Source organism: Nycticebus coucang, chromosome 15 (assembly GCF_027406575.1).
Source record: "Nycticebus coucang isolate mNycCou1 chromosome 15, mNycCou1.pri, whole genome shotgun sequence".
NCBI lineage: Eukaryota > Metazoa > Chordata > Mammalia > Primates > Lorisidae > Nycticebus > Nycticebus coucang.
Genome location: NC_069794.1, coordinates 2,971,414 through 2,998,668, shown reverse-complemented (window position 1 = coordinate 2,998,668; position 27,255 = coordinate 2,971,414). Strand labels below are relative to the sequence as shown.

The 27,255-nt window shown below is 47.8% G+C and overlaps 1 protein-coding gene across 1 annotated transcript in view; it reads right to left on the bottom strand.

Moving 5' to 3' along the window:
- Positions 1-27,255, bottom strand: part of COL4A1 (collagen type IV alpha 1 chain) — a 143,108-nt gene that overhangs the window by 77,024 nt on the left and 38,829 nt on the right. Inside the window, exon 2 of the mRNA XM_053563522.1 lies at positions 5,624-5,683. Coding sequence (XP_053419497.1) covers positions 5,624-5,683 — 60 coding nt within the window. The remainder of the gene's footprint in view (positions 1-5,623; positions 5,684-27,255) is intronic.

The window sequence follows — 27,255 nt, the reverse complement described above, 5'->3', positions numbered from 1 at the left end:
TATTTTCACAGTTCTTTGCTTTGAGAGCAATCTGGGGTTGTTCTGTCTGATGGCAGTCTTAGTGCTATGCAAACCCAGAGTGTGCAGAGGGAGGTGATTTATAGACAGTCCAGTTACCAATAACAGGATACTGTGCTGCTTCTCTGCATGTGTGCCAAGACCACGGGCATCAGGAGGGTTAGCGGATTCTAAGAAGACAGAAGATGCCCAGGCAGTTCTCATCGCTCAGGAGAAACACCAGAAGCCTGCTCTGTGGGACTCTCTGCGCTACCAGACCACTGCTTGGGCACGTCCTATTCATACTAAAAACTGCCAAACCTTCCCTAGCACAGTGTTTATCAACTGGCCACCAGCACTGCTTTCTCTGATGAGCACAGCTCAACTAACATGTGTCTTTACGCACACATGTGACACGTAACCCAGGTATCTAAGCAAGCTTGGTGAACCGGTGACAATGTGACAGGCCTGCACCCTGCTTTGTCCAGGAAACTGTCTCTTTTATGGTCCCAGGCCCCAAGGCATTGCTCCCCTCCTGGAACTTCGAGCCACGGTAGCGTTTGTTTTCCCTACTGCTTCTCGGGAATTTGATAATTTATTCTCGACTTGTCATTTACTTCATGTGCTTAAGTCCCAACCTCTCTGGTTTAAGTTCCTGATCTTGGACACTGTAGGGGCACAGATCCATATAAACGTGGGCTCCCACGTTAAGACTTCTTGTGCAGACCCTATTTTAGCAAAGTATAAATGATCCATTCCTAAGCACATAGCAGTCACTCTGGGAACGGGTTGTCTTTCCTTCTGTCTTGAATAGTTGAGAAAATCACATTATCAAGCAAAAGAAGAGCTTAACTTTGGGCGGTTTCTGAGTGGGCAATCGCTCAAACCCTAATCAGTTTAAGCAGATAGCATTCCCATACCACCCTAGCCTTTGGAAAACACACAGCCACTGTATGCAAAGCCAGGTTAATCACTTAAGAGAAAACATCTGAAGATGTGAGTGGCCATTCCAGGCAAACAGAAAAATAAACACCACAGCAAGGCTCTCTGATATCCATAGAAAGCCTGATGAATTTAACTGCTGAGCTCAAACTAAATACCCAGCATCATAAAAATTACTTGATAACCAAAATTATAAAAGTAGTAATGATCTGTTGCACTAAAATTTATTTAAATATTTCCCATGCAAAGCAAAAGCTAGCCAAAAGAGATTTACACTGGAGATGTTGCAGTCTCCACCGAGGGTATTGGTGGGTTGTAAATTACATTGTTAAAGTGTTCCTCCAAGAGGTGTGGAAAAAAACATGCCCCAGAAAAAAATAATTTCCAAATTTCAAAGGCCGTGACACTGTGTCTCAGTTAGATAAGGTTTACTCCCTCTGAGCTGTATGCCTCCTACTGTCCTACTTTTTTAAACAACAAATCAAAATTAATTTAATTTGTCAACATTCAAGAATAGCAATAACTTCTACAAGAATTGAAGGCATTCATTTGTAGCTCACAAGTGGACATAGGATTGAAACCACCAGATTTGCAGTCTGCGATTCTAAGCCCTTTATTCACTCTGCTTTTGTCTCGGATTAGCAGGTCCAGGACCGGAATGCTCTGACATGTGTAGGAAGGTGGTGGTGGCGGTGGAAGAAGACCAAGTTTCCCTTCTGACATGCAGCCCTCGTATAAATTTCTGCTTGCTGACTTAGGATGAGAGCAATGGAACCAGATCTGAAACCCTAGCTCAGTTCAGCTCCAGGCACCGCACATCATTAAACTGATTATTTTAACAGTCCTTGCAAAAGAATAAGAGGAAGTTTAGAATTTCCTGTCAGTAGGAGGAAGGAGTCTTGGCCCTTGTCACTGCTGTGTGCACCATAGGACCTTAAATGTTTGTGCTCAAGATGAGAAAAATAGATCTTGCCTTTGTTATAATGCTATAACTAAGCCACATAACTACTGCCTTAGATTTCAAGACGCCTTCTAAGTCCATACAATAATTACAGTCTTTTACAGCACAAATTCAGAATGGTTTCACCTATAGCTTATTAGTATTTTACATTTTCTTTATGGAATAATAAATGAAGAAATCCAAAGTGGGCTATGGAAAGACCAAGTGTAGGTGGGGTGGGGCAGGCCAAGGACAGGCATGGTGGGGCCAGAGTCAGTGGATCTAAGCCCCAGGCCGGGAATCTCAGCGGGGCTTAGCCGGGGTAAGCCTGGTCTTCCACCTAGTCCCAAAAGGAGCTCCCAAATTCAAGTTGTAAGTTGGTTGCCCACCATGGGAGGCTGGCCTGAATCCTCATCACGAGAAAGAAAGCAGCAGAAACTAAAGTCCCAGCTTCTGCCTGCGCTGGCTCCTGCTGGACTTCCTGTCCAGAGCCGGCACCTGTGTCCTGAGGAACGTGTCTGCCTCACTGAGTGTGCAGCCCACAGCAAAGGCTCCTCCACCGGAAGTTTTGAAATAAAACATTTAAAGACCTTTTCCTTCTCTGATTAGGTTCTTGGTACTGTCACAGGGCCCAGATGTGGGTAGCCTTCTCTGCAGACCCAGCTCTGAATGGAGGTGGCTCGACTCCCTGACCAGCACCTGGCAGGTTATGAAGAGACCTGCCACAAGCGCCTCGGGGGAAGGCAGGCCTGGGTGGCTCAGCCTTGCTGCATTTTGATGGGTGGATTCTGCAGTGAAAACTAAAACGAATTAGGCTAAGAAAACATAAATGTGTTCATAGGTGTGCACACAATGAGAAAACCTAAAAGGTGTCAGATCCGCGAGTGGTGGGACGACCCTCCAGGTCTGACAACTGGATGGACGTGAGTACCAGTGAGCAAGTTGCTGGAACGGGCCCTGATCTCCCTGAGAGAGAAACGCCAATTCGGCAGCCCCCTCCAAATCCTGACACTTGCAAAGCCACCAGGAAAGCAATGAGTTGATGAGGCCTTAATTTCCTATTTGCTGACACCCCAAAGTTCTGTAATTTTATTTATAGATTAAAGGATTTCCTTATTAGTTCAGTGTACTCATATATATAATTCAAGTTAAATTGATAAAAAAGTCTTTGTGGCTTGCCTCTACTTTAAAATAACTTGCCTCTACTTTAAAATAACTCTTGAAAATGTACCCTGGAACCAGCTAGAAAAAAATTATTCCCTAGGAAGAGAATAGAGCAGAGAGATGAAGTATCATTGTTGATGAAAGAGCTGGCGTCACATCCTTCACTCAAAACCATCCGGGCAGTTTCGATGCTACCAATGGTCAGGCATGTATTTTTTAAACAGTAATGTAGGTATTTCGGCAAATAGCTGAAAAGAAAAAATTTTCTGCGAAGTAGAATTTACTGAACTTCCTAAGTATGAGTCTGTGACTCCATAACCTTTGGCATATTCTGGAAAGAGATAAGAATTCACATGCTGGCCTGAATGACACCCTGGGGTCCCTGGAGACAGGGCGCGGCCTGGGCAGCCTCCTGCGTCCTGCAGCCCCCACCCTGCACCGCGCCCCACAAGCTGAGGGCTCCTGGGAGTCTCACACCAGCACACCTGGTCTCCATGGAGACTCAGATGCTGTACTGTCCCTGGAGTAAAACCCACACAGCACCCCGTCTTGAGCCAGCTGAAATACACAATACAACCTGGCTTCCTGAGAAAGCTACCTTTATCTAGCCCTGTGGTTCTTTTTTTAAATTTTAATTTATTTATTTTGGATTAACATAAGGGCACCTACTGTTAGGTCACAGTGTCTGCGTTTGTAAGATGCAGTCCTAGGAGGTGGGCCCTATACGCCCACATTGTACCACCTGACAGATGGGAGCCCACCGAGCCTCCCTCTCCCTTCCCAAATGTAATTGTTTTTTCTCTCATACAGGCCTCCTAGTTTCATACTAGTACTGAGCACATTAGACACTTGCTTTTCCATTCTTGAGATACTTTACTAAGGAGAATGTTCTTCCACTCCAACCAGGCAACAGAAGATGTAAAGTCTCCATCTTTTCTATGGCTCAATCGTATTCCGTGGTATACATATACCACAGTTTATTTATCTGTGGCATAAATAAACTGTGGAGAGGGAGGAGCAGAACTTGTTTAGAAGAAAATATAATTTTTGATTTGGGAAATAATAAATACTATTGTCAGGGCCTGTGACTGGCCAGGTCTCGGGCCCAGCTTAACTAGGTTCTGGACATGGACCGCTAAGCTACCTTGCTCAGGAACAATTTCTCTTAGGTACCTGAGGGCTGTCTACTTCAGCAGGAGAGAGAGTCTTAGAGTAAAGCAGTCTTCTTAGACTAGATAGATCTTAGTCTTTAGCAGAGCTTGGTAATCTTCAGCAGAGAGACGCCGTGCTGGCGTTCTGCAGCAGAAGAGGAGACAGAGCCAGAGTAATTGAGTCCGTGATAGAATACACATGCTCCCCACTGCCTGCTCCTCCAGCCTCATATAAGGCTGATCTCGTGCCTCTCAACACCACAGGTGCAGAGACTGCCAATTCACCACTGCTCTCATCTCTTGAGCTCTCACGCTTGTTAGGAGAGCTGAATCCCTCTCCATGCCCTTTCCACGAAGGTGTTCCATTATTGAGCTATACAGGTATTTCTTAGAACTCTCTCTCCTCCTAGCCATAGGCCACACGGGCTGCTACATACTGTTTTTATAAATCTTAAACAACTGTGTGATAGATTTTAAAAATTGCTTTAAAATACTAATTTAAATAGAAGGGCTTACAGTTGAATAGCAGAAACCCTTTTTCCAGAAAAGTGCTAAATTTAGTTCTTATGCACAAATTCCAAAAAGCATGATTGAGGCAACAGATTTCCTGCCAATACACTTGTTCCTTCTAGAGTCAAAAAGGAAAATAAACCAAATCCTTTTTCTACGTTAACAGAGACTTATTATGTAGGTCACCACGAGAGTTTTGATGCACACTGTGTTCTGGTCATTATCTCGCTTGCAAGTGACCAGTGGCTGCATCCTTCCCAACTCACCTGTGCAGGTTCCAACTTGCTTAACTTATCTGTGCTGCTGGGGCCGGGGGGGGGCGGTTTTCTTTTGTTTCTGTCCACACTGATTTTAACTTTCTTGATTTTTGTATATCTCAAAACTTTTGTAATGACCCATGCATTACAATCTCTGTAGAATAGCTATTACAATAATATTATTACTCAGAAATAATGCTAAGACTAGTTTTGTTTCATTTGTGTTATTCTTGGGGAATTATTAAATAGTAATATGGCTTTAACCTGAATTTCTGATTATTCAATTATTTTCTTTTTCTTTTTTTCTTTCTTTCTTTTTTTTGTTTTTTAAGAGACAGAGTCTTACTTTGTCGCCCTCGGTAGAGTGCTGTGGCATCACGGCTCACAGCAGCCTCCAGCTCTTGGGCTTAGGCCATTCTCCTGCCTGAGCCTCCCAAGTAGCTGGGACTACAGGCGCCTGCCACAATGCCTGGCTATTTTTTGTTGTAGTTTGGCTGGGGCTGGGTTTGAACCCACCACCCTCGGTATATGGGGCTGGCGCCCTACTCACTGAGCCACAGGGGCCTCCCTATTCAGTTATTTTCAATGTACCAGTTTCTAATGAGTCCCATGGTAATGGCAATTCAAAAGGAATTGTTATCATCTAAATTTCAGCAACTTACCTTTTGTCCCTTCACTCCATGGCAGTCACATTTTCCACAGCCGGAGCCAGCACAGCCACCCTGGAAATAGAGACAATATCTTTAATTATAAGAACACTTTCACATTGGGGTCAATATCTGAGTTACTGTCATTCTGGCATCTTCATCTATTTAGGAGAAAAGTCCTGCCCCATTGTTACAAGGCAATCTTATGAGGACTTGTTTTAACGGGGCTGTCACACTCAGCCTCAGCATGATTTCCCTTGCCTACACAGACAGAGTAACAATCCTTAAGCAGAACAAATCAAAGTGGTACTTAGTCTGAAAAGCAGAGGATGCCACTTACAGTGTAGTGGAACCTCTGAAAGGTGACCATACCAGCAGGGACCATGAAAAAGTGGTCAATATACAGGGGTGGTCACCTCCTGACAGGTCCATGGGGATCATGTCCCACCCGTGAAAGTGAGGTCAACTTAAGGAGCGGTCATCTCAGGGAGGTGGTCAGCTGTGGATGTTCTACTGTATTTATTGTCTTTTGCTGATTTCTATTTGAAATGGCACAACCCAGGGATGATTTTAACAGGACACCACTCATTTGCAAGGTTACCAAAAAGTCCTGCTTCTGACTGAGGAGTTTCACACTTAACAGCATGGAGCCTGGGGACTGCAAGGACAGGGTCTGTGTGCCGTCCCTCACATTCCGGGGGACAGAAAGGCACACCAAAAAAGTTTGTGCCAAGAGAGAATAAATGAACAAGCTAGTCTTAAGCCCAAACCTTAAAGAACTGATTCTGAGTTCAACTGAAGCTTGACTATTCAGTTAGAGACACTTCAATAACACAAGCCTCTTGGAGTTCATTTCTACAGTAAAAATTAATGTGACAAATGCAAGAAAAAGAACCCAAGCACATGACAAAAGTGGGAGAGAAAGGGAACTAGCATGTGGTCAAATGCCTAGCAGGTGCCACCAACAGTGGCCATCATCTTATTTAATGACTGTAACAATGGCCTCGAGATGGGCAGCCATACCCCTGTCTCACAGGCACCAGAAGGGGAGCCATGCAGATTAGCGCAGCAGTTAGAGCAAGGCTGGGACCAGAGCCAGGTCCAACCTCCTCACGGGAGGCTGCTGACACACGGAAGGGTGAGCAAACCATGGCGCACGCACACATTTGCAATTTCCTTAGAACAGTAGTTCTCAACCTTCCTAACGCTGCAGCCCTTTAATACCGTTCCTGTGGGTCACGACCCACAGGTGGAGAACCGCTGCCTTAGAAGAATCCAAATTTTAAACCATGAAAGATACAGGTATTGTGGACAGAATGTAAAGGCGTATGATACCAGTAATTCAGTTAGTAAGTTTTTTCAAGGCTCTGCTTTAAGTCTGAAATAAAATGTATACCTGTATTCTGCTTCAGATCAGAATTGCTTCTTGAAAATAAATGTTATTAATAGTCTTGTGATATTACAAACTCTATATTTTTAACAGCATAGTCAAATCTAGCTTCATTGCTATGGAGATCTTCTGCATAAAACAATTACATCTGGAGACGTTTATTTTGTAAAGCTAAATCTGAACAAGTGCCTCTAAGACAGAAAGATGTTCTTAATTTTAAGTTTTGGAAATGGGGACAAACTGACTGCAGTCCAAACAAACTCCAGAGGTTATGGAACTAATTTTCTTCTCTGATTCATATTTAGGTGACTTTCAGCACACACTTTCACGACCTCCTAACATTTTAAATCAATCCAAGTGCACAGTTTTTCTTCATATTATGGGTTTGGTGACCACTCAGAGTCACCCAACAAGATAAGGATGAAATCACAACCTGTGTTCCGGAAGGCTCACCCCAAATACACAAATGTGAGTGCTGAGGGAGCAGCAGTGACATCCCTAGTTCAGCTGCCATCCCATGTCTGCTCCCCAGGTGAGGGCTCCCTGCTCCCTGCCTGGACCCCCGAACACTCGCTCTGACTCCCCCTGAGGCCTGCCAGATGCTTCTAACTGCTCTTCACTTACATGTCTGCCCAGTACATCCCAGGTTCTTTGGGGGCGGCTCAGAATCTAGTATTGAGAATGATTCAGACTGTATTTCTTTGTTTTTTTTTTTTGGTTCTTGGTCAGGGCTGGGTTTGAACCCGCCACCTCTGGCATATGGGTCCGGCGCCCTACTCCTTAAGCCACAGGCGCCGCCCACGATTCAGACTGTATTTCATCTAAGACAACATCAAGCATAAAACCCACACTGAAAATGAGATGGGTATGAACTAAACAATGAGACACAGCATCGATTCTTACATCTACCCCAATTTCAGAATTGTTAAAACACTAGTAAATAGACATTTTAGAATTGGTGAATTACAGCAGAAGTTTCCCAGATCCTGTTGTTTTATTGGTGATGTTACTGGTGCTACCCATTCAATCCACCTCAAATAGCAACTGAAGATGACAACCCAGTGACACCAGACACCTCAAGTCACAGCATATGAACACACCAAGGCCCCGTGGTGGGGAGGTGCTGCCCCAGGGCCCAGCAACGGCCCAGGACTGCCCCAGACCACCAGAATAGACAGGGAGGAGCCAGGGATTGGGGGAGGGGGAGTCTGGGGCTGCCTGGAGCAGCCATCCAACTTCCAGGACAGCTCCTAGGCCGGGAAAGCCCAGAAGGTGAGGCAACTCCAAGTCCCCAGGTCAGCTCCCTGCTGGGGCTACACCATTCCCCACCATGCACTGTGTTTGAGCTAGGTTCAGAAAGACATCTCTGGTTTTTACACACTGCTGAATTTTGCCTCACATCTACAGATAGAGAAAGGAAACCCAACCAGGCCAAGGCTCGTTTATTTGCAGAATCCATTCAGGAAATGTCCACAGACTGCCCAGGCTCAGTGGGCAGAAACACAACCACAGCCTAGATGGCCCGGAGTGTCTGCTCACTCCGTGGTAGTTTCACAGGAACAGCAAATTCAGCAGACAGTCAAGGGCTGAAGCTGGTAATGCTGGGATTTTCTCTTCTGAAATGTGGATAAAATCTCAGAAGCTTATATTTATGCAGTCGGGAGAGGTTATTAAAATGAATTTCCTGGAACTGTTCCCTGAAGTCTTCAGTGATGGCCTTAATTACTGGGGACCCCAGATAAGAGACTGCCAGGCCATGACTGTGGACTTTGGGGTCAAGCTGCTTCCTGTGCCTTTGCTACAGAGATTTCCCGACACGTGCAGGTGACAAAGGAGCAGCTTTACCTTGGGCAACACTGCAGATCCTGACAATCACTGGGGAAAATCCAGGATGTGAAACAGAGGCCGAGTGCCACCTGCCCTGGCCCCAGCAGCTTGCGCTGCATATTAAGCAAAAAAAAAAAAAAAAAAATCTTAATCCCAGATCAAATCGCATATTTATGGCTTTATTCATGTAGGAAATTCTATTACCAATTCCAGCCCTAAAAAAAGCAATTCCAAAGAATTGATCATTTTAATAACATCTGAAGTATTCAGAACAAAAGATGTTTTTTAAGTCTATGATTTTTGTGTCACAATCTGGGTACGCTAGAATCTTATGCAAACGTTTTTCTTTTAAAAAATACAACTGATAGGGCGGCTCCTGTGGCTCAGTGAGTAGGGCACCGGCCCCATATACCGAGGGTGGCAGGTTCAAAACCGGCCCCGGCCAAATTGCAACAACAACAACAAAAAAAACCAGCAACATTAAAAAAAAAAAGAAAATACAACTGATGTTTTGAATGACAACTATCATAAGATACTCATTTACTTTGTTAAATACAATCTATTTTGAAATACCACTATTTAGGGGCTCTGCAGTTTCTGTTTTATTTCGCTCTGGTATATGGAGTTATTTTAGTTGTGGGTGCTCGCTAAAAAGAATACAACTGATGCCCTGCATGTCCCTTTTCAATCAGGTATAATGTGTATTTTTGAAATAGCTAATTAAAATAAAAGCCTTAACTAGAGCAAGTCTTAGCTCTTTGCTGTAAATTGCTATCTTTGAAAGGGTACAAAAGCTATATGGGTTATTTGGATACGTAATTTCATTGGTGACCTGCCATGTTCAAGGCTATGTCATAAATTTCATGATTTCCTAAGGAATTACATTTTGCATCTGGACCTCTCAGCAAAATCAAAAGATACATGCTATCTGGAGAGGCCAGCAGCTCCCTCCTGGCCACACATCTGAGGGTGTTTATGAGGGCGGTGCATGTCTGGAGCATGTTGGCCCTGGGGACTAGCTCCCAACCTGTCTGTTTCAGATCCTAGAACAAGAAGAACTGGAACATTCTGTAAAGTACTCACGCTCTTTCCTCCTGCCTCTGCCCTTACTGGGGTTCTAGCATCAAGAAATTGTCTCTGAGGCCCTAGAGCAATGCCTGCCTTGTGTCCCCATGAAGAGACCCTTAACCCCAAGTGCGCAAAATGAATGGCAGTGTCCCCTTAGAAAAGGGGGAAGGAGGAGGGACATCTTGAAGGACAAGGAAGGTGTGGGTCTTGACCTCTGGAAGCTGACCATAGTGGCCAATAGCAACGTGGATGAGCCAGACCAGTAGGAGAAGGGAAACCCAGAAATCTCTCAGAGTGGGAAATTCATCATTTATTCTACAAAAACTGTAGGAAAACCATGTCAATTTTGAAAGTCCTTGTCGCGTTTTCCTAGTATACAAAGTAGCCTAAAACTTTACCACCAAGAATATGGTAAATTGTCTCTACACGGAAGCCAAACTAAATTAACTGGGTTTGAAACAGAAAGAAAATATTAGTTGCCAGCGAACTCTGCAGACGCTCACATGCACACATAACCTCAATAGCAGAGATCAGCTCTGAACGAAAACAAAAAATACAATATGAAAGGAATGCAAAGGCTACTACAAAGTAATCCCTAAGCCAAACATCTTTTACAGTCCCTAAGAATCACTTTAAATTTTTCAGGACATGTTAAAGTAATTAACATTATTAAATTTTTCTTTCATGGTCCAATTAAGATATTCAGAGAATTGAATCATCCGCGTTAATGTAATAAAGCATGTTAAATTCTAAAAATACACGAAGATCCTACCATATACAGCAAAGAAGGGAGGGAGAGCGGGAGCTGAGACTCCAGTATGCAGTAAAGCCCATTTCCTGTCTTCCTCTGTCCACAGGCCAACAGGGCGCTCTTCTCAACATTAAAGAGAGTTCCGTTTGGGAGGACGCAGGAGACAAAGGCTCCCTAATTCTGTATAGAGAATGCTTTTTTATTTAACCAAAGAATAACAGCTGTTATGAGATGCAGTGTGTGTGTGAGAGAGAGACGGAGAGAGAGAAAAAGGAGGACGCAGTTTCATACTCTCTGCTAACTGCGACAGGCCTGCTGTACGAAAGCGTATTTGGAAGGAGTTGAACAGAATGAAGTCCTCAATTTTCTGATTTTCCCTCTGCCTCTGATGGAAGATAGACCTTAACACCACAGCTTTAACAATTTTTATGTGTTTCACATCCCACCAAATAGGGACATGTGGAGCTCTGCCAAGTCTAAACAGCTTATCTTTCAAATTCCTTTTTGCATTCCCTATGCAGTGCAAAATGTCAAAATAGTTTCGTGGTGATATTGCTGTCCCAATATTCTGCCTGGTTGTAGCCCTTCTTCTGGGCATCTTCCAAGTAATTATCTACCCAACCAAAAGAATATGTGGAGAAAAAAGAATGTATTTTAGGGGTACTTGGGCAGAATTAAAAGTGTACAGAAATCGAGGAGGGGCGGCAAGGCAAGGCTTCAGGCTCCCGGGTGGGGTTGCTGGGAGGACCAGGCTGACCCTGTGGGAAGGCACTTGGCCAGCCCCTCTGCGCCCACAGGTGTGTGGCCAGAGACATGCTCACACGTGTATGTAACTGGAATGATTTCAGCAGCATTTATCTTTATCAAGGGCAGCTGGATCTTGAGCTTTTCAATTCGATTATTTTTAATTCTACTTCATTTGCAAAAAAAAAAAAAAAAACTCCACTGGTGTGGCAAATAAAAGATGACCACACGCCACAGCTCTAAGAGCCGCAGGCAGCCGTCTGGGGTAACAGGGCACTGTAAGGAGGTGCGGGGGGGCAGGCTTCCTGCTGCTGCCCTGTCTGCACACTTAACTGGCACGTGCTGCTCCAGGAATTCTTGTTTTAACTTTGCATTTACTTCCATGAGGTCCTGCACGACAGCTCTCTCCACTTCCACATGCGGTCCCTGGGCCCTGGAATGCCCTGAGAAAGAGTCCTGAAAGATCTCCCACAAAGGAACACGCTCTGTGTCTCCCATTATATTAAGTTCACCTACACCCGGATGGGAGCAAGAAGTCGGAATTGTGGGGCCCTTCAGTGGGATGACCTAGTGGGGATGCAGGAAGTTTCCGGGATACAGAAGTTCCCCGCTTGATTCAGGCGGTGATTATGCAGGTGTACACATCAAGAAAAACTCACAGAGCTGCTCATTCACAATTTTTGCACGTTGTCGAATTTCAATAAAGTTACTTGAAAAAAAAAAAAAAGACAAGCTTAAGAATGTTCCTAGCAGCACTACGATGCACAGTGGGCCTGGCTGGAGGCAGCAGACTGGACACAGAGACAACGGCCTGCATTCACAGAAGGGAGCCCACGCCACACTGCGAGCTGGCCGGCCCTAGCACGGACGGGCCTCTCAAACATCATATGGGACAAACCACAGCCAGCACAAAGAACAAACTGGGGACTCTGTCTACATCAAGTTCAAAGCTAAACAAAATGCAATTGGATAGTGGTTACTCCTGGAGCTGTTAATGGCTAGAAGTGGGCCCCAGGGGCTTCTTGGGTAAAGATCTGGTTTCATGGGTGTGTTCACTTTGTGGAAAACACATTGAGCTATACCCTTAGGATTTGTTATGTTTCCATAAGTATTCTAAATTCCAGTGAAATTTATCTCCCCCGCAAAATGGGCAAGGAATTAATAACAAAACAGAGAACAAAATGTGGGCCAAATATTGTAGGACAAATAATAATTTCTTAAAAGTTTACATTTGCACATTTTTGAACTTCTGAAAATATGTTCAATATTGTGAATTTAAGGGTGAATTCATTTCCCCCCTTATTCTCCAGGAGCTCAAAATCAGTGTGCCTTCATCAGTATTTGTTTTATTATTATTTTATCATCATCATCTTGTTCCGATTAATGTACGTTGTGATCCCAAAGTTATAAAAATAAGTCTTCATCATTAATTCACCTGAAAGGAGAATCTAGTTAAATAAAATAATATTTCTGATTCTATTCAATAAAGGAAGATGTAGAAACAGAACGATTATGATCCTTACTACTGTTTAGAATTACGAAATAGTTCTGTTCTCATTTGAAAACAACTACAAGTGTTGATACATTCTTGGCAAAAAAAAATTAGCATGAAAAATTTGAGAAACAAACGCAGTCTCTAAGAGGCAGCGCCCCTCTCTGCTGCCCTGCGGAGGGGACGTCCACGTGAGACATGCCGGCTCTGCTTTGTTTCCCATCAGAGCTGCATGGGGGTCCTAGCAAACACACGCACTGAGGAAAGGAGGGTGCTTGCTGGCCTCTCTTCCTACCCACATGTGGCTGCAGCTCCGGTCTCCTTTTCCCCAGGTCACACAGATCTGGTGACTCATTTTCATTTCTGTTCTTGCCTTTCTCCCACTAGGCGGGGGTGGACATTAAACGCTCCTGTTCTGGGAATAGATGGACTAGAGGGAAGGATAATGACGCCCGGTTCTTCACCTCCAGGTCATTGGTCTTTGTCCAGCTGAAAACAGATGGGGCTATAATTAGCTGCCACATGACAGCGCTTCCCTGGACGGCCACGTGTGAAATGAGTTGGTGGGCTTCGTGTGTGTCCACACAGAGGCATGCCCCGGGGCCAGCCCTCCCTGATGGTCAGTCACCGCCCAATGCCGGAGAGCAGAGAGCCCAGCAGTCCTCCACTCAGGTCCCGCTGTGCCTCCCCCCAGGGCAAGAGATAGCCAGAGACATGGGCAGGCTTGGACACTGTGTCCCCGCGATGAAGTGCACACTCCCTAACTTCAGAGGTGCCCTCTCCCACCAGTGCAATTTCCCTGGGTTCTCTCCTCACCAACCATGCCCCCACCTACACACCCCCTTGAGCCTCAGAGACTCTGTCACAAAAGCCACAGACATCTATTTTCCTGCTCCCTCTGAAGAACAGCAAGTTTTACCCAGCCAGGCATGAAAAACAAAAAGTTGGACTATTTTCCTCCAACACAAACGAGTCTGTGCCCCATGGCTGGTGCCACTTCAGCCTTATTTCTAACACCTGGATCTCCTGTCCAGCCCACAAGGGACATCCCCCAATGGCCGTTCTAGCTGTTTACTCACGGCAACCCTCTGGGCCCAGCTGTACTTATCTTTCTCTTAGCGATGGTAAGATTTACTTAACCATCAACATGCACCTGGTAGGGGCCAGGCATCCCCCTCAAGAACACAGAGTGAGTAAGACGCACAAGGGAGGGAGAAACCCTGGGGCACAGCACTGTGACAGGTACTGAGGGAGGAGCCTGCGCACCACCCCAGGGACCAGAGCGCCTCACTTGAGCTACGCTGTGAACAGGCTGGGAGTTTGCCCGGGAAGAACTCAGACTGCGGGAGGGACGGCAGGGTCTGGATGGGGCAGCCCAGGTGCCACAGGGAGCGGTGTGAACACAGCAGTCCCTGCGCTTGCACGGAGCGCACCTCCCAAGGTCTCAGCCGCACCGCAGGAGCAGAGTGGCCTCGAGCTGACATGCTGACTCGCGGGGAAGCACAGTCTTCTCCTGAGTTCCACTCAGGTCCTGTAACAGTGACATTGATAAGTGAATCTGTAATTGCCACCTATAAAGTGATGGCATATTTATAGGAAGGCAAAGAAACTCCAGTTGGGCATAATAGGGGCCTTCTTTAGTAACTCCTGCTCATAAATAAATTATAGGTTAATCCACTGTCTCCCAGGCCAATGTAAAAGCACATTTGTAAATAGAAGCGCAATGTGCTGTCTTCACGCCCATCACTATTACTGAGTCCCACTGCTAAAGACACATGATACGGTAGGTGGAGCATGCTAGTTGGGGATTCCGAAATCCAAAATGCTCCAAACCCCCAAATTTTTGAGCACCAACATGATGCCACAGTGGCGAGGTCCACACTCGATTCTTACCCATGGGCCATATGTAAAGGTGTGTATGAAACACAGATAGATTTCAGGTGTGTTTTGGGCCCTATACCTAGGACCTCTCGCTAATTCAGCCACAGGAGACTCAACATCTGGCACTAAACGTTTGAAAAGGTTGGGGAAGAACTCAAAGGAGGGAGGAAGGGAGGGGAGGAAGGGTACAGGGAAGGGAGGAGGGAGACGGAGGAGCCTGCCCTCCTACCCCAGGAGGGGCCCAAAGCCCCGCCCTGCTTTGGATTTGGGTGTGGGCATGAGAACTGATACAGCTGGGGCCTTAACCATCCTCACCACACATCTCTAGGTCTCGTCCCTGGGTATGTGACTCCTGTGTTTCAGACTGTTTCTATTAATCTTTGTGACAAAGTCTCAGCTGCCACCTCCGTATCTTTACACAGCATCCCAAAGGCAACACACTTCCACCAGAGGGTGGATTTGCAGCAACAGAGAAATGGCCCCTTGGCCTTGAAGAATTCCTCCTGAGTCCCGCCCTCTGGTCCCACCCACAATCTCTTCCTCATTGTACTGTCAGAAAATCTCCTAATGAGGTCTAAATTTGAAATCCGAGGAACGTTTAGCCAACTGCTGATCTCTCTCCTTCTGTGACCCAGAATATACAGCGCACAGTATCTGGTAGATGAAAACTCCAAACAACGGCTCCAGTTTACGGCCACACTACACACGTTTACAGGGAGCCTGTGAAGAGGGGTTTACCCCGAGCAAAGTTTCCACTGGTTCCTGGGAAGGAACAGGTGATGGCGGGAAGGAGGACCCCTCATCCTGAGTCTGACAAGCTAAGCCAGCTCTGTACTTGTCCCACCGCGTTCCACTGGCTGACCCTTTAAGGCGCCTACAGTTTGTAACACACTTAAAAAGGAAACATGAAAATTCTAAGTGACTAGCGAAATATTTCAAGAATGACTGACATGCAGCTCAAAAACAGAGTCTAATAAAACCAGTGGCAACAGTATTACCACTTTTCCCCCTTAACCAATTAAATACTTTAAACCATTGCTGATTTGCATCTGTCTCCTTCCTGAGATAGTGACATCACTAATTTCCTCCAGTCTAGCTTTGGAAGGTAGTCCAAGTAATATGACACCCCACCCCTTCTCTTTCTGTTCCCATCCTAATGGGATAAATTCCTCTTCTCACACACGGACAGTCAGCCCTCCTTTCCTATGGAGTTAGGGGACACGTTCCAGCCTTGCTACGCATACTCAGTGGTGGTTTCATGAGCACTCATTACATGCTTGCAGCTGCCCTGGGACTTAGAGAGTGGAGAGATGGCTCAGAGATCAACCGTGCTAAGAGAAGAGCCGGCCCCTACCAGGCTGGCCCCAGTGCAAGGAAGTCAGCAGAACATCCCCCCGAGGAGAGACCTTTAGCCTCCTCCAGACAAGGCAAGGGGGCCACAGACAGATGAGGAGCAGGGGAGCCCAGAAGGCCACGTGAGCTCTAGTTCACTCCTCATGGGTCACCACATGGGCCCTAGTCCACTCTCTCACAGCCACATGGGCCCTGGTCCACTCTCTCACAGCCACATGTACCCTGGTCCACTCTCTCACAGCCACCTGTACCCTGGTCCACTCTCTCACAGCCACGTGTACCCTGGTCGTCTCTCTCACAGCCACGTGTACTCTGGTCCACTCTCTCACAGCCACATGGGCCCTAGTCCATCTCTCACAGCCACGTGTATCCTGGTCCACTCTCACAGCCGCATGTACCTGGTCCACTCTCTCACAGCCACGTGTACTCTGGTCCACTCTCACAGCCACGTGTACTCTGGTCCACTCTCTCACAGCCGCGTGTACCCTGGTCCACTCTCTCACAGCCACGTGTACTCTGGTCCACTCTCATAGCCACGTGTACCCTGGTCCACTCTCTCACAGCCACGTGTACCCTGGTCCACTCTCACAGCCACGTGTACCCTGGTCCACTCTCTCACAGCCACGTGTACTCTGGTCCACTCTCTCACAGCCACGTGTACCCTGGTCCACTCTCTCACAGCCACGTGTACCCTGGTCCACTCTCACAGCCACGTGTACCCTGGTCCACTCTCTCACAGCCACGTGTACTCTGGTCCACTCTCTCACAGCCACGTGTACCCTGGTCCACTCTCTCACAGCCACGTGTACCCTGGTCCACTCTCTCACAGCCACGTGTACTCTGGTCCACTGTCTCACAGCCACGTGTATCCTGGTCCACTCTCACAGCCGCATGTACCTGGTCCACTCTCTCACAGCCGCGTGTACTCTGGTCCACTCTCACAGCCACGTGTACTCTGGTCCACTCTCTCACAGCCGCGTGTACCCTGGTCCACTCTCTCACAGCCACGTGTACCCTGGTCCACTCTCTCACAGCCACGTGTACCCTGGTCCACTCTCTCACAGCCACGTGTACCCTGGTCCACTCTCTCACAGCCACGTGTACTCTGGTCCACTCTCACAGCCACGTGTACCCTGGTCCACTCTCTCACAGCCACGTGTACCCTGGTCCACTCTCTCACAGCCACGTGTACCCTGGTCCACTCTCTCACAGCCACGTGTACTCTGGTCCACTCTCTCACAGCCACGTGTACCCTGGTCCACTCTCTCACAGCCACGTGTACTCTGGTCCACTGTCTCACAGCCACGTGTACCCTGGTCCACTCTCTCACAGCCACGTGTACTCTGGTCCACTCTCACAGCCACGTGTACCCTGGTCCACTCTCTCACAGCCACGTGTACCCTGGTCCACTCTCTCACAGCCACGTGTACCCTGGTCCACTCTCTCACAGCCGCATGTACCTGGTCCACTCTCTCACAGCCACGTGTACCCTGGTCCACTCTCTCACAGCCACGTGTACTCTGGTCCACTCTCTCATAGCCACGTGGGTCCTAGTCCACTCTCTCACAGCCACGTGTATCCTGGTCCACTCTCACAGCTGCATGTACCTGGTCCACTCTCTCACAGCCACGTGTACTCTGGTCCACTCTCACAGCCACGTGTACTCTGGTCCACTCTCTCACAGCCGCGAGTACCCTGGTCCACTCTCTCACAGCCACGTGTACTCTGGTCCACTCTCTCACAACCACGTGTACCCTGGTCCACTCTCTCACAGCCACGTGTACTCTGGTCCACTCTCTCACAGCCACGTGTACTCTGGTCCACTCTCTCATAGCCACGTGGGTCCTAGTCCACTCTCTCACAGCCACGTGTATCCTGGTCCACTCTCTCACAGCCACATGTACCCTGGTCCACTCTCTCACAGCCACGTGTACCCTGGTCCACTCTCTCACAGCCACGTGTACCCTGGTCATCTCTCTCACAGCCACGTGTACCCTGGTCCACTCTCTCACAGCCACGTGTACCCTGGTCCACTCTCTCACAGCCACGTGTACTCTGGTCCACTCTCTCATAGCCACGTGGGTCCTAGTCCACTCTCTCACAGCCACGTGTATCCTAGTCCACTCTCTCACAGCCGCATGTACCTGGTCCACTCTCTCACAGCCACGTGTACCCTGGTCCACTCTCTCACAGCCACGTGTACTCTGGTCCACTCTCTCATAGCCACGTGGGTCCTAGTCCACTCTCTCACAGGTGCTGGGCACAATAAAAGGCCTCCAACTAAGGGAGACAAATCCCTTTCTCTGGATGTGGGTGACATTAGCCTGAAAGAATTGTGGAAAGTGGATCAGCATGAGCTGAGGAGAGACGGGGAGGCCCTGAGAGCAGCAAGGAGCCCTTTCCTGGAGATGAACCCACCAACAGCAGCAATGTGGGCGTGGGGAGGAGGGCGTCCGACCAGCCAGACTGGGAGGGTGCCAAGTCCACAGCAGGGGTGGGGAGGGTGTGAAGGGAAAACAGAGGTGCCTTATTCTGTGATAGGAAAAAATAATAGGTTTGTGTTTCTGATTTGGTGACTTGGCTATCAGTTATACAAACTTCACGTGAAGCTCTCTATTCTGCTTGTCAAACAGTATCTCAGACTCTCCTCATCTTAGTAAACTTACGATTATATTCACTGATATATGAAAAAGTGCAAATTCTCACATAAGCAATACCACAGGCAGTCCTCGGCTACAAATGAGACAGGTTCTTCCCAGGTTGAGTTGTGTGTAAGTTAGAATAGTTACCTAGTTACCTTTTGCCTGTAATAGCCTCCATCAGGAGTGTGAGACCCACACCAGTCAGTGTTTGTAACTTGGGGGCTGCCTGTGCAGATCCAATCATTTCAACCAACTCCCTCGTAAAGTCTCCAACCAGACCCTCTGACCTGAAAGTCATCCTGCTGCACGTTCCAGGACTCGTCCTGGGCCCCAGGTGAGACTATGAACAGGCCAAGGCTCCTTCTCCCAGGAATATTCTAGTCCTGAGAGAGAAATACACATGAAACTAAAGAGCCTGACTAGAGTATTGTTATTGCTGCTACAGAGTACAAGGTACTCGGGAAGGAAAACTCCCCCGGCATGAGGATGCTGACCCACGGGAGATGGGAAGGGGCAGAGAGCAACACCTGCTCGCCAGAGGCGCTGGGGAACAGCCGAGCTCTGTGCAGCTTCCCGGAGGGCGCCTGGAGCCCTGAACCACAGGCAGGATGTCAGAGACTGGATGGCAAATGAGGACATTCCAGGAGGAAGCAGAGGAACCAAATATGGAGAAGAGAAAGTGCAGAGGAAGTGTGAGGAGCCCTGAGAGATCTGCAGAGGACTGAGACACAGGGGTGTCCCGGTGCCTCGAAAACGCAGTGAAGGGCTTGTGAGATGGGGATGGCATAAGAAATTTCAGTAACAGAGATAGCAAAATGGGCTTTCTTGTGGGATAGACTCTGGCCACACAGTAGGCATCAAACAAGCATATTTATTATTCACTGCAATCTCCATTTCACAGACAGACCATAAAGTATCCTTTTATGATAGCATCAGAACTGGTCACCTCTCCTGTCAGGTACTGGGCATACCTTAGAGAAATTTGCATGTTTATACTTAACCCAGATAGCCAGAATGAAACTAAAATGTAATTTCCGTAATTGCACTCAAAAGACCAGACTCAAAGGCAAAGCCACTTTTCAAAATCAAATGGAAAAATTTATAGTCTTTATAATTGACAGATTCTCAAATGCTGAATATAGCACCCCAAACCCAGAGAAATCACTCTTGGAAACATCACCTCCAAGGACAATATTATCTTGAAAACTCAAATAGAATGTAAGTAGGAATCACGGGTAACAGACTATGCAGAATAACCAGCACCTCACAAGACTCGGGGCACGGCAGACCCTCTGTGCACAGGGCAGGTGGTCAGAGACTCGGGGCACGGCAGACCCTCTGTGCGCGGGGCAGGTGATCAGAGACTCGGGGCACAGCAGACCCTCTGTGCGCGGGGCAGGTGGTCAGAGACTCGGGGCACGGCAGACCCTCTGTGCGCGGGGCAGGTGGTCAGAGACTCGGGGCACGGCAGACCCTCTGTGCGCGGGGCAGGTGGTCAGAGACTCGGGGCACGGCAGACCCTCTGTGCGCGGGGCAGGTGGTCAGAGACTCGGGGCACGGCAGACCCTCTGTGCGCGGGGCAGGTGGTCAGAGACTCGGGGCACGGCAGACCCTCTGTGTACGGGGCCAGTGGTCAGAGACCCACCGGGAAGGTTTCTATCTGACATCCTTCCAGGTCACGTGCAAACGTGAGCAGAGCAGCAACAGGCCTTCCATAAGTACATGGGAGATAATGGCTGGTGGACCAAAAATGCTACTCTGCAAACCATAAATGGCACTTGCAAGGGACGTACCTAAACACACAAGTACAACATTTATGGCTAAAGAAAAAAAATGAGGTAAACCACAGCAGAAAGCGGAACTTTTGCTGGTGAAAGCTGTGGTTTCTCAATGACATGCTCTGCTGTTTACACAGAGAGGCTCTGTTGCCAAGAGCCACCTCTAGAGGGGCTGGTGAGACGGTCAAGTGCGTGTGGTCAGGGTCTGCAGACACTTGGTTTCCAAACCACACTTCCCCACTACAGCCCCAATCACGGTCCTACTCTTAAGGCATAAAAAATAAAGAAAATAAATAAGGTTTACTAGCACCCCTAGAAACAAAGTGGTCTAATTCATGGATAAACTCAACAGCTATAGAAATGTGTTAGAACTTCAGAGACCTTCTTGTCCTTTCCAAGGGAACCTGAGAAAAACGTTTAGCAGCCTAAGCTATTCACAATTTATTATAACAAAAAAATGAAATAAATAAAATATGGGAACTATAACTCATTCCATCTCCCTGCTCCTGCACTGTGGTTTCTGGGGTCTCTCATCTGCACTCCCTACCCAGTTTCTGATCACCTACAGTACGTAGACTGTAACAAGGACATGAGAGACTTGTAAGAATTAGAGTAGGGTTTCTAACGACAACCCACTTACTAGACATGTGAACATCTAGAAAATTCTAGAAAATCTTTTGCTACCACTTACTGACGTTTAAACTAAACAAATGAAATCATGCTGAGATGAACTGAACTGGAAAGCCATCAGGAACGTGCCATTTGTCAGACAGTAATATATACTTTGAATTATTTAAAATTATTTCAGCTTACCCATTATATGCCTTTATTTCAGTTAACCAATTACAGGCCTGCCCTCTATTAAAAATATGGTCTAGAATTACCAGCTAATGTAAACGATAAATCAGTAAATGTTAACAAATCATACTCTTAGCCATTACTTTGACTTCAATTTTAGTTTAACTAGAGCTTCTGGCACTCTTACCAGGCAATGCAAACGGATAACTGTAGTTCCCAACATACGTATTCTTTTAATCCATAAATCATTAAATGTCTTTGAAAATTAAAGGTCACGTTCAGTGTAGATTCAGTGTTAGATGCATTGAATTGCATTTCATATTATTAAAAATGGTCAGTACAAGTGTGACCTATGCAGCCTTGATCTAGAAGCAAGACACTTATGTCAGCGGAGGGTCCCGTTCACTGGCAATACTGAGCAGCCCACTGGAGCTGCTGAGGTGTCAGAATCCTGCGGTGACAGCCTCCTGCTGTTTTCCCGACCTCTGCAGCCCCCTGGTGCCCTGGCCTGTGTACCCTTCACTCACCTTTCCGAAGCATCTTTTCGACCTGGATGTTTTACCCCTGTAAGGCCATGCTCTCCAGCCTTGCTTTCTCCCATAAAGCACCATTTCCTCCTTCTGCACCCACCCAGCCCTAATTGTTTTATTTATTTATTTTTTAGCTCATTGAGCCTAATTAGGTGGTTCCAGCTAACTTTGTCCAGTGACTAATTGCATGATTCACCCTCTCATCTGACAGGACATATTTACTCTAAATGTACAAGACTAAAAGTGTTTCATCGCTGACTTTTTAAAAGGCCTGTCTACAAAATCTAGGCAGGGTGAAATATAAGATGCGCAATTTTATTATAGCCTAAGGAGTGGAAGGAATCAAAACTGTGTCGTCATCTGCATTTTTGGCTACAGAACTGGCTTAACACTAAAGTCTCCTCTCTAGAAACCAGCGCACACCTTCCCTGAAGTCAGCACATCACCAGGGGCAGACAGTCCGGTTTTCATATTTTGGGGTTCATAAAGAAAGTGAAACTAAACATGTGTCAATGTGTTTAGAACATGATACAATATTGTACTTTGAAATCAAAACAAGTCAGTCGCTCTAATTTAGTCCTATTAATATAGCAGCCTCAGAAACCAAACCAAGAAATGAAGGGAGCGCAGCATGCCCCCTTGCCCCCGGCTGCATCTGTCTCGCAGGAGAGCAGAGTCTCCAGGTGCACCAACGTGTGTGGCACCGGCAGGGCCAAGGCAGGAGATGCTCGGCTGTGCGCCAGTCACCTGAGCCTGCTGCCATGTCCCCCGCTGTCACGCTGCCTCAGCAGAAATCTCTGCCACTGACTCTGAAGCCAGGAACAAGTCTCCTCTTCCACGCCACCTGTCCCATGCGACCACTGCCAGTGATCTCACCACAGAGGATGGGCCGAGAACCCACTGAACTCCTCGTTACTCAGTGCCCACAGCTAACTAAAAACTCGGCACCACTGGAGCTAGGCCGGCACAAGATGATCTCAGTGCCAAGCTTCCTAGAAAGAGGACCATGTTGAGCACGGCTCCCCGGCCGGCACAGTGTTCAGTTCTCCGCTGGGATGAGAAGCATCTGAAGGTGGACGTGGGGACGGCTGCAGAGTGGCAGCAATATACTTGAAGCCAGTCGGCTCTGCACTTGAGATGTCAGTGTGAAATTATGTATTTTTTACTACAATAAAAAAATGAAAATATTTTTTCACAAATTCCACTAACCCTCCTCAAGGCCTGGATGTGGTGCCAGCCGTGCTCACTCTGGAGGTTACAGGAGACCCTCACCCTCCTGGGGGTTGAGCCCACCTTCTGTGGCCCTGGCCTAGCAGGCCCCTCGCACCTGCCACCCCCCGTGCACGGTGGGTGCCCCAGCTAGAGCTGAACAACCAAATTCACAGCTATGGGGTGATTCTGGATTCTCCGAGAAAAGCGTCTGATGCCTCCTCTCACCTTCAGGGTCCAAGGGCCCCCCTCTTGCTGGCTTTGTGCTGTGTTCTTCTGAGGCCTCGCTTTCTCACATTTAGGGAAAAGAACCCCAAAACTTCTCCCCAGCCTTTAAATCAGGTTTTTCCTCATATTCCTCACAGCTTGTTAAAGAGTCAAATTTCTTAAGACAAGGAAGACACAAGATACACTTTAAACGACTCCTAGAAAGCATCCCTGCACCACTGTCCCCAGGGGTCCCCACCCAGAGCCTCCTGCGGCAGCTGGGACAAACCAGGAGCTGATGTCATCAGAATGCAGGGACCCGGGGCCCCAGCAGCCCATGTCATGCCTTCCCCAACTTCCTGTGACGGTCCCCAGGCGAGGGTGGCCCGAGGGGAACCAGCACACGGGCCCCGCAGCCCGGCGCTGCCTCCCACGACCCTTCTTTTCCCCCTTCATTGCGCTGCCTAGTCTGGTGATGTGACCAGCAGGGACTCAACAGCCATTCGAGAAAACACCTGGGCCTCTCCAGATGCCAGAGCAGCACATGGGCACTCAGAGAGAAAAGCAGAATGACTCATCGTGAGACCACCGCACAGGCAGCTGATGGGGCAGACAGGTGCCCACATTATAGCCATAACAGGCAGAAGGCCAGGACACACAGGGTCCTGCTTAAACAGATGTCACAAACATGCACGGGGCCCCAGGTCACCCTGGAGGTCCCATGCCACCCCAGGATTTAACAGAACAAGGTGCAGCTGCTTAGAGGCCAAGCTGGAGAGGAAGGGAGGAACCAGTGTCTGTGAGCCCCTCCTAGGTGCCTGGGGCCGGGGAGTGGTTCAGAAGCCGATTCTCAGTGCATGGTCAGCAACTGAGGGTCAGTGTCCCTGCTCAAGTCCCACAGTCCAGAACAGTGAGGTCTGCAGAGGCAGGGTTCACCCTAAGTCACCCACCAGTGGGGCTCAGAGGTGCCCCATGGCTGAATTCCATGGCGTTGCCTCCAGCACCCTCTGAAGGCTTCTTAACATTAAGAAGGCAAATGTCAGTCATTTAAAGATCTGCCTGTATCCCCTCCCTCCCCCCAGAGTGGTGGGAATTAGACCATCCAACTGGAAGTTGATTTATATTATAGTAAATCAGGAGACAAAGATTAATTTCAGAAGCCCCTGGTATATGCATAACTTAAGTAGTGGGGTTTTAATCTTTTGGTTAATCTCCCCTCCTTACTTTTAATTCTAGTTTTTATTTAGACAAAATCACACAAAGGTCAACACCTTGGGGGAGCTTCGAGTGGCACATCCCTGCCACAGCAAGGGCAGGGGCAGCAACGGCCAGGGATTGGAGGTCATGCGTGGGGGACACAGAGGCTCTACACTTGTAAGGGGGACCCGTGATCAACATCCCTACCTGGGTCCATACGTCCAGCTGTTCTCGTCTACCACATTTCTGTGTCTTCCCAGGTGAGTTTGTGTCTCTCCCATGCTCTTTCTATTAGGACCCTGTTATAAACTCGGTGTTTAATCCCGAGGGCGGCCCAGGGTCACCCAGCACTCCCCAAAGGCAGGACCCCTACCCCTCGCCAGGACCTCATAAGCCGCCAGGAGCTCCTGAGGGTGTGGGCCATAGTTTTATGTACCCTAAATTGTGACTTTAAACTCAGATCACAAGAGTCGGTTTTTTTCCCAGCAGGTAGGTCAGGTCTAGCTGTATGCTCTCTAAACAGCTCTAGAAAACTCCCACGTGGCAGGAAACATGGAGCCCCTGAAAACGAAGCCATAGGACATATGGTGTGTCCTTTCTAATCTGGGCCAGGGAGCAACCACCTCAGGCCAAAGAAAGGCAAAATCTCCAGTGTCCAGGGATGAGGCCACATCCCCCATCGGACACTGGGGCATCGGGAAGCTGCGTGCAGACGGCCATGGAGCAGGTGTGGGAGCCGCCAGGCCGGGCACAACGTCAGGCACAGAGCCAGCCAGTGGGGAGTGGCCACCACCCCCTTACTGATCCACTTTGAGACATGCAAGATAACAAGCAAGCTGTGGGTTATTTCATCATCAACATGGAACTGGTATTATTTTTTATTGAATGAAAAATTAAATTTCACTACATGAGATAATGACAGCTTGACCAATTACGTCTTTAATGAACATGTAAACTTAATATGGCAATGGTGCGTTATTTTGCAGATCACCTCTTATAAACACTTATTGAGGTTATTTTACAAACTGTGAAGAGATGTAAGTCCAGGTGATCTACATTATGACCAAGTGACAATGATTTCCTCATTGAAATCATGAATATGCAAGACCCAAAATCAAACAGCTGAATGTTTACTATTTTTTTTAAGTAGGTCAGCATTTTTCTTCAGAGCCAACACATCTGTAGAAATTATATCAAAATAAACAGTTCAGAACACTCTTGTCCCTGATGCTGTTTGGCAATGGTGCTGGCGGGGCTGCCTCGGCCTGGCCTGCTCCCTGGAGAACGTGTGCCCTGCCCTCAGCACCAGGACTGAGCATGAGCTGGGAGCAGCAAGTCCAGGTTAATCAGTTTCTGAGGTCACAGGCCCACAGACGCTGGTCTCTGCTCCTAGGAGGTACAGAGGGGACTTTTACTTCTCATAGACAGACTCTCTCTATGCCGCCCAGGCTGGAGTACAGAAGAGCAAGCACCCGACCTGTGAGCTCCAAGTTGCAAACTTCATGCTTGCTCTCAGCCCTCAGGAACCTGTCTGCTACTCCTATAACAGCATAATAATCCTGTCCCCAGAAGTAGCTGAGTAAACTAACCCGGCTGGCCAGGCATCTCCCAAACTGAAACCTGGCAACCACCCTCTTGACCTCTACCTACAGCCCAAGTCTCACACAAACACCCAACAATTCATCCCAGGAAGGACTTGCTTGTTTTTCTTCTTGTCTTTGACATAGGGCCTTGCTCTGTTGCCCAGGCTAGAGTGTCATGGTGCAATCTTAGCTCACTTCAGCCTTAATGGAACTCCTGGGCTCAAGCAATCCTCCTGCCTCAGCCTCCTGAGCAACTGGGACTACAGGTACGGCCACCATACCCCACGATGTTTTCTTTTGTTTGTAGAGAATCAGGGTCTCATATGTTCCCCAGGTTGGTCTCCAATTCCTGGCCTCAAGCCATCCTCCAGCCTTGGCCTCCCAGAAGGCGGGATCTCAGGTTTGAGCCACCACATCCAGCCTCCTGCTGTGTTTTAACAGACTTTTCTTTCCCTTCTAATCCATTGCCAAATAACTCGTGTTGGTGCAGCTAAGCACACCAGGTGCTCAGTAAGGCCCTGGGCTTGGGCCACAGTCTCACAATGTGGCCCTTGACTAGCCAGAGAACTTCTTCTCTTCTCAATTCCCAGTTTTATTCCAAAGGCCTTAAGTTAAAATCTAAGTCAGCTGGGAATAAGTGACGCTGACTTCATTTCCACTCAGGAGAGGAAAGACATGATAAGGAAAGAACAGTACGGAGGAGAAAAATCACAGCAAGATGGAAGAGGCAGCCACAGTAACGACATGACTCATTCTCCACGTGCAGACGCAGTGATTCCCCTTCACAGGCACCTGAGCACGTCCACAGACCAGGACGGGCCTGGAGAATATTCTAAATAGTTAAGAGTATCAAAGAAGTCAAAAGCAAAAGGATGAACTAGGTAAGCCACAGTCTGAAATAGCTGTGAGGGACTGAGACACCCTCAACCAAGGCCACGTGCAAGGATGTTTCCCTAGGTCCACCTCAGACTGTGCACTGAGAAATGACGGGCACGGGTACTTCTACCCAACAAAAATTACAGACAACACCAGGTGAGCACGGCCTGCAGTCAGCAGAGTGTGTGTGACACTGAGTCAGCGGACGGTGATGCAGTCCCCAAGACAGACAACGTCCAGCCAATCCTGGCTTTCAGGGAAGAAGGCCTCTCACTACCTCCTTGCACCCTACAAGGAAATACAGTTAATAAGACAAGTTTC